A 7,500-nucleotide genomic window follows, 5' to 3' on the forward strand; every position below is an offset into this window, starting at 1 on the left:
CTCTCTCTCTCTCTCTCTCTCTGTCTGCCCCCCCTCTCTCTTTCTGTCTCTCTCTCTCTGTGTCTGTCTCTCTCTCTCTCTGTCTCTCTCTCTCTCTCTCTCTGTCTCTCTCAGCCTCTCTTGCTGACACTTATTTAAATGTGTGATCTATTTTGACCTCAGGCTGTTTACCACATGCTTTACTGAGAGGCACAGAGAGAGAAAGAGAAGAGGGATAGGAGAGGGAGAGATGGGAGAGGAAAGAGAGACAGAGAGACAGAGAGAAGTGACTCCATTAGACTACAAGTGATAGTCTTTCTTGAAGTGTCAGTGTAGGAGTGCATTAGTGTGTCTTCCAGGTTCTTGACGGGCACTTCCTGTAAACCACAGCCATTGCCTCCTAATTCATCTGTCTCAGTAAGACTGGGGCACACGCTAAACAGGTGCTAGAGCCAGAGATCACACACACACACACACACACACACACACACACACACACACACACACACACACACGGATGCACACATGGATGCACACAGAGATGCAGAGCATGAGAAATACTGAAAAACAACAACCTTTTGTTAGTAAACAAATAAAAAACATCATTTTATTTACCTGTGCATTTTGAGAATAATAAGTGGATGTCAAAATTTTGAAATTTTTAATAAAATAAAACACCTGAAAAGAAGTGAACAAAACATGGCAGTTGTGAGATGTTAAAAAGACCTCTACCAAACACGCTTGGGTGTGTTAATGTGTAAGGTTAGCACAGATAGAATCGTTTGTGTCTTTAGATATGGTTCAGTTCAGCAAAGATGGGATTTATACACTGGAGCCACTGCTGTAACTTCTAGAACCACAGCTGTGTGCAAATTGATCGGTGTATTAAAATTCAACCCTTTTAAAAATGTATTTATGTATCAGTAAATGTGGTCGGTGAGCTGCAAATGGGAGGTGTTTTCTGAATGCTGTGTGTGCTGTATCTGTTATCATGAGAACTGAACTGTAAAACAGCTGAGAGACGGCGGGGAGCTTCTGAAAGGAGGTGAGGACCTCCTGTGTTTCTCCTGCCGAGCAGCATATGGCCTCTGATGAGCTCCTGATAACCAGACTCCACATCTAACCTACAACAATGGGAAGAGGAGAGGAGAGGGGAGGGGAGGAGAGGAGAAAAGAGGGGAGGGAGGAGAGAAGGGGTATAGGGGAGGGGAGAGGGGGGAGGTAGAGAGAAGGAGAGGAGAGGAGGGGAAGGGGGGATCAGAGGAGAGGAGAGAGGAGTAGAGGAAAGGGGAGGGTGGAGGGGAGGAGAAGGAGAGCAGAAGTGAGGGGAGGAGAAGAGAGGATAAAAGAAAATCGTTGTTCTTGAGAGGCTCGAGAGACTCTCACAGAATATTTGAGAGGTTGTCTGCACCTGTCTGGAACTAAAGTCTGTGTGTGTGTGTGTGTGTGTGTGTGTGTGTGTGTGTGTGTGTGTGTGTGTGTGTGTGTGTATGTGTGTGGGTGGGTGGGTAGGGGAGTGTGTGTGTGGGTGTGTTCAGGTTTTCTGGCTATATGCTATAGAGAGTGTGTGATGGTGTGAACTGAATATTCTAAAGCCGGTTTCCATGCCAACATGTCATCCCTTCTCAGAATGAAAATCTGGGCAACAGAACGGAGGAATGTTCCGGAACATTAATCCGGGGGGTGGCGGGTGTTTGGGGGTGTAGATTTTATTCCTCACACATGACTGGCTGATGGAGACATCCCCCTTTTGTCCATTTGGAAGTCAGCAGGATGGAGGACTGCAACGTATGGGTGGATGTAATTATGACGGAGGCGTGCAGAGAGTGAAATTCCCCACATTTCTCTCCCTCTGACAAACATACACAACATGCACCAAGGCAGTAAATGTATGATTCATTGAATACTAGACCAAGATTTAAACAGAAGGTTAGTGTCCCGTTCAGTGACACTGCTGAGTTCCGAGGAAAGAGAGGATTCATCTATTCAAACCACACTTGCTCCCTCTCTCTCTCTCCTTCATTCAATTTTTCTTTCACCTGGTGTGTCGTCCCTTCTCTCACTCCCTCTCACTTCCTCTCTCACGTCCTCTCTCGCTCCCTTTTTCTCTCCCTCTCTCACTCCCTCTCTCACTCCCTCTCACTTCATCTCTCACTCTCTCTCTAACTTCCTCTCTCGCTCCCTCTCTTGCTCCATCTTTTACTTCCTCTCTCACTCTCTCTCTTGCTCCCTCTTTCTCTCCCTCTCTCACGCCCTCTTTCTCTTCCTCTCTCACTCCCTCTCTCTCTCCCTCTCTCTCTCCCTCTCACTCTTTCTGCAGGTGTGTTGACAGACTTGCCTCCACCAATGTTACCATGCGTGTAAGCACATGTATATATTTGTGTGTGTGTGTGTGTGTGTGTGTGTGAGAAGACTGTAATCAGTGAAAGTGCACTGGAGTGTGGAGGGTTGTGCACACACACACACACACACACACACACACACACACACTACTTGCATATACATGTAAAACGCTTGCGCATAAATAAAGTATCAGTGCCGGTGAGAACTGTATTCGCATAGTTTACACTCCAACATCCCAGTGTTAAGTGAATTAGAGATCATACACGGTGTAGTCTGTAAACCTGCCCGCACTGGCGTGTACAGACCGTTAGGCTACATGTTCGCTGTTTGGTATCCTTCAATCGGCCTGCAGCACATGAAAAAATGTTCAGAATTTCTTGTCATATCTTGTCATCATTATTTAAAGTAAAACATCATTTAGAGCTGCCAATGCCGACGACATTCATTCTGAATATTTACTAAGATAACATAACACATAACATTATCATTGTGGCTAAGCAGCTTTTTTCCGACCAATAACCCGTAATCTTAATTTTCAAATTTCCATAACTCAGGAATTCTTCTTATACCATAACTACATATAGTTTGTTTATGATTTAACAAATGTCAGCCTGCACTACACCTGATTTTCACTAGCATGCAGTATGCATGTTAAATATTTGCCTTCCTGTTACAGTGAAATCACTTCTGGGTGCACTGAAATTTATGTAAATGTATGTATGAGCGTGCGTAAACATACATGTAAAAGTAGTATGTGTGCATGCAAATGTGTGCATCCTATACTGATTTTAATATACCTGACTTTAAGTACGTTATGGCCACGCACACACACACACACACACACACACACACACACACACACACACTGCAACCCTCCTCGCTCGTTTCTGCAGATACACTGTGCACAGTAAGCTGGGAGTGTGTGCTGCTGCACCAGTAATCCCCCAGTGGGCCAGTCCTCCCAGTCCTCCCAGTCCTCCCACATCCCAGCACTGCTGGAGCAGAACGTGATGCCCGTTTGACAGAATATCCTTTCCTGAATGAAACAAATGAAATGCACACTTAAAGAGGGGAAGATGAACAGACATCATCGTATGAACGGCGTTCTATAATAGGTCCCTGTGGCATGTTTTGCACACGTGTCGCATTCTGGAAGTCAGTTGCGGAAGAAGTCCACGTTGACGTCAGTGTAGCATTACTGTGTCTGTGAGAGTTCTGCTGGGGATGTAACAGTCTCTCAGTAACTAACAATTACGCCTTAGGTCCCCTGCTGGGGTCGGGATTCTGGAACCGCGTCGGGATTCTGGAACCGTGTCGGGATTCTGGAACTCTGCACAGGGAGCTTCAACGGTGCTAAAGCTAAATCACTAAAGGATTTTTAACAACAAGAGAAGAGAGCTAGTGAGGGACGGATCCCTCTGACCTCTGACTTCTGACCTCGGATCCTGAGAGCAATGTGGAGGGCTGAAAAAACTGAACTGTCTAAAAAAGACATATTGGCAAATTTAGTGGGATGATAATGAGGTCCAACGGTGTTGTGGTGATAGAGTCAGTGTGTCACTAGGTACTCTTCCTCTCTCTCTCCTCTGTGTTCTGTCTCTTCTTCACCTCCGCCGGTGAGCACAGCAGGTCACTCTGGCGGCCTGAGGTTCTTTAACGTGTACGTGTGTGCCTGTCTGTTTATGTGCATTAGTGCATGTTGGGGTGTGTGTGTCTTTGTGTGTTTTTGTGTGTTTGTGTTTGTGTGTGTGTGTGTATGTTGTGTGTACTTGTGTACCTTTGTGTGTGTGTGTTGAGTGTGTACTTGTGTACCTGTGTGTGTGTGTGTGTGTGTGTGTGTGTGCCATCTGCTCAAGTCTGCTCTCTGATGCTCTCACTGTGAGACTAATTACAGGACTTTACACGTCTCCACGGCGACTAGTGCCATAGCGTCAGAGACCTGTCCACCTTCTACACACACACACACACACACACACACACACACACACACACACACACTCAACTACAAATACACACACACACACACACACACACACACACACACACACACACACACACACACACACACACACACACACAATAACAAATACGGAGCAAACCTTATAATAAACAAACTTATAATATTTATTTAGACAGTTTACAAAATGTTGAAGTGATCAATCATTCACGTAATTAAAAACATCTAAACAGTTCACTAAGCATTCTTTACGTCTGACCTGTTTTTGAAGGCCAGCTATCCAATCAGAGCTTGATTAAAGACCAGTCTCTGTCACTCCAATGAAATGCTTAGAGGAGGATCAGCCAATCAGAGCTGCTACTCTGTTCCTTATTCTGATGGATCTTGTGAAGCATCAGAGGTTTGATCAGGACATTTATTCAGTGGCATTCAAAACACAACAACGTGTGTTTGCTTCATCACCTACAATCTGTGTGTGTGTGTGTGTGTGTGTGTGTGTGTGTGTGTGTGTGTGTGTGTGTGTGTGTGTGTGTGTAATGTTAACAGAGAGCGTTATGTAATAAATGAAAATGAATGACCTCTTCCCACCTCCTTAAACTCATCAACACACACACACACACACACACACACACACACACACACACACACACACACACACACACACACACACACACACACACACACACACACACACACACACAATAATGGCAACATCAGTTATGCTTAACACATTTTGGTTAATATTTTGGTTCATCTTTACTTAGTATGTGTCACTAGAAAATTAATTACAGTCATAACCTTGCTGTTCATGTGTTGCTATGTATGTGTGTGTGTGTATATGTGTGCGTCTGTGTGCACACATCAGTTTGTTCAAACTCAAATCAACATGTGTGTGTGTGTGTGTGTGTGTGTGTGTGTGTGTGTGTGTGTGTGTGTGTATTTGTGTAAACCCACAGTGTGGGTACCGGTATTTGTTTATGTTGTTCAGAGGTTCAGATTCCAGGTTCAGAAAGTAAAACTCCTTCCCAGGATTTTCTCATTAGTGCCAGCCAGGTAAAATTAGTGGAATCAACACTATCCAGGAAGCCTGAGCAAAATCTTGGTGAGGACTTTTACTTTCTGAAGCAGGAATGTCCACCTCTGATGTGGTTGTGTATGGGGTTGTGTGTGTGTGTGTGTGTGTGTGTGTGTGTGTGTGTGTGTGTGTGTGTGTGTGTGTGTGTGTGTGTGTTTCTGTGCATCATCCGTCGCCCTTATCTGCTACTTCACAAAACACAGCAAAAATCCAGAAGCACTTAGTATGCATCACATTGATGAGACACTATTGGTTTTCTATGGTGTGTGTAGAAAAGTGCTGTGGATACACGTGGAGTCAAACACACATGACGGCAGACAGACAGGTTGACTGCATGATACAGGCAGACAGGGAGGCAGACAGACATGCTGACTGCATGATGTAGGCAGGCAGACATGGAGGTAGACAGACAGGCTGACTGCATGATACAGACAGCATCAGTGGATGCTGTTATTTTATAACAGCAATTAAAGCGGGTGACCTGAATTTGAATTAGACTTAAAGAAGCATACAGGAATCAATGTGTGTGCGTGTGTGTGTGTGTGTGTGTGTGTGTGTGTGGGTACGTACAATTTGTGTGTGTTTAACACAGTGAACATATTCATACTGTTTTGATCACTCAATGCCCTCTTTCTCTCTAATTTGCTAATCTGCAGTATTCCCTGTTTATAGGCTAATCTACAGCATTCTCTGATTATAGAATGATATACAGTATTCTCTGATTATAGACTAATCCGTAGTATTCTCTGATTATAGACTAATCCATAGTATTCTCTGATTATAGACTAATCCATAGTATTCTCTGATTCCAGGCTGCTCTACAGTATTGTTGGATTATAGACTAATCCACATTATTCTCTGATTATAGACTAATCTGCAGTATTCTGTAATAACACACATTCTCTCTCTGTCTCTCATTCCCCCCCCAACTCTTTCTCCCCTTCTCCAACGTCCTTGCCCCCCCCCCCCCCCCCCCCCCCCCACACACACACACCCACCCCCCCGTCTCCTAGGTAACTACGGCGAGAGTGGGATGGCGGCGTTCAAGGAGATGGCGGGGAAGGAGGGGATATGCATCGCACACTCCGATAAGATCTGGAGCAACGCGGGCGAGCAGAACTTCGACCGGCTTCTGCTGAAGCTGCGCAGCCACCTGCCCAAGGCCCGTGTGGTGGCCTGCTTCTGCGAAGGCATGACCGTCCGGGGCATCCTCATGGCCATGAGACGCCAGAACCTGGCCGGAGAGTTCCTACTGGTTGGCAGGTCCGTGAGGGGGCGGGGCAGATGGGGGCTGGGGGCGGGGCCAGGGATGAGTGGAGTGTATGACTGGGGTTGATGTTGTTCAGCAGTGGAGATGACTGCTGGGATTGTACACACACACACACACTCGCACACACATACCTGCACATATGTATTACCAGGTGTACATGAGCACACACATACACAGGCACCTCTGGTACTATTGGTACTGTACCAACCAGCCGGTCTGTGTGTGCCAGAATAGGTTAACACAGTGTTGTCATTGACACATCCACAGACCCAATGGGGACATCATCATCATCATCATCATCACCATGAACGTCATTTTCTTCACCATCATCATCATCATCGATGTTTTTGTCTTTGTCTTATGGATCCTATATAATTCCCTGGGTAGAAAGAAGAACTTTAGAAGGTAAGGGTGTTTTTTCTGGAAACCATTACACACATGCATGCACGCTCACACACACGCACACACACACACACACACACACACCCAACCACCCACCCACTCACACACAAATCCATGTCCACACCCACAACCCGCCATCTTGCTGTGCCTAGGGCAAGACACATCACTAGTATCATGCTTATTCTTGGTATCAAACAGCCGTCTCTCCCTATACCTCCCTCCCTGTATCTCTCCCTGTCTCTCTCTCTTTCTCTCTCTCACGCTCTCTCTCTCTTCTCTTAGACACAGAAACCATTCCCCCATGTTTCATCTATGTTCCAGTTTCCTTGCTCTATATAACATGTATGTGATGTACACACACACAGAGACGCACACACACACGTCTTGATCGGCATACAGAACATTTTTAGATACTTCTGCACCAGCAGGACCGTGTCTGTCCCTTCCTCCGTGTGCCGTGCGTGTGAGTTTAGG

At 45.7% G+C, this 7,500-nt stretch overlaps 1 protein-coding gene across 1 annotated transcript in view; it reads left to right on the plus strand.

Moving 5' to 3' along the window:
- Nucleotides 1-7,500, plus strand: part of grm5b (glutamate receptor, metabotropic 5b) — a 206,611-nt gene that overhangs the window by 16,709 nt on the left and 182,402 nt on the right. Inside the window, exon 3 of the mRNA XM_076976177.1 lies at nt 6,368-6,617. Coding sequence (XP_076832292.1) covers nt 6,368-6,617 — 250 coding nt within the window. The remainder of the gene's footprint in view (nt 1-6,367; nt 6,618-7,500) is intronic.

The sequence above is a fragment of the Brachyhypopomus gauderio genome, chromosome 16 (genome assembly GCF_052324685.1).
Source record: "Brachyhypopomus gauderio isolate BG-103 chromosome 16, BGAUD_0.2, whole genome shotgun sequence".
In the NCBI taxonomy this organism is placed as follows: domain Eukaryota; kingdom Metazoa; phylum Chordata; class Actinopteri; order Gymnotiformes; family Hypopomidae; genus Brachyhypopomus; species Brachyhypopomus gauderio.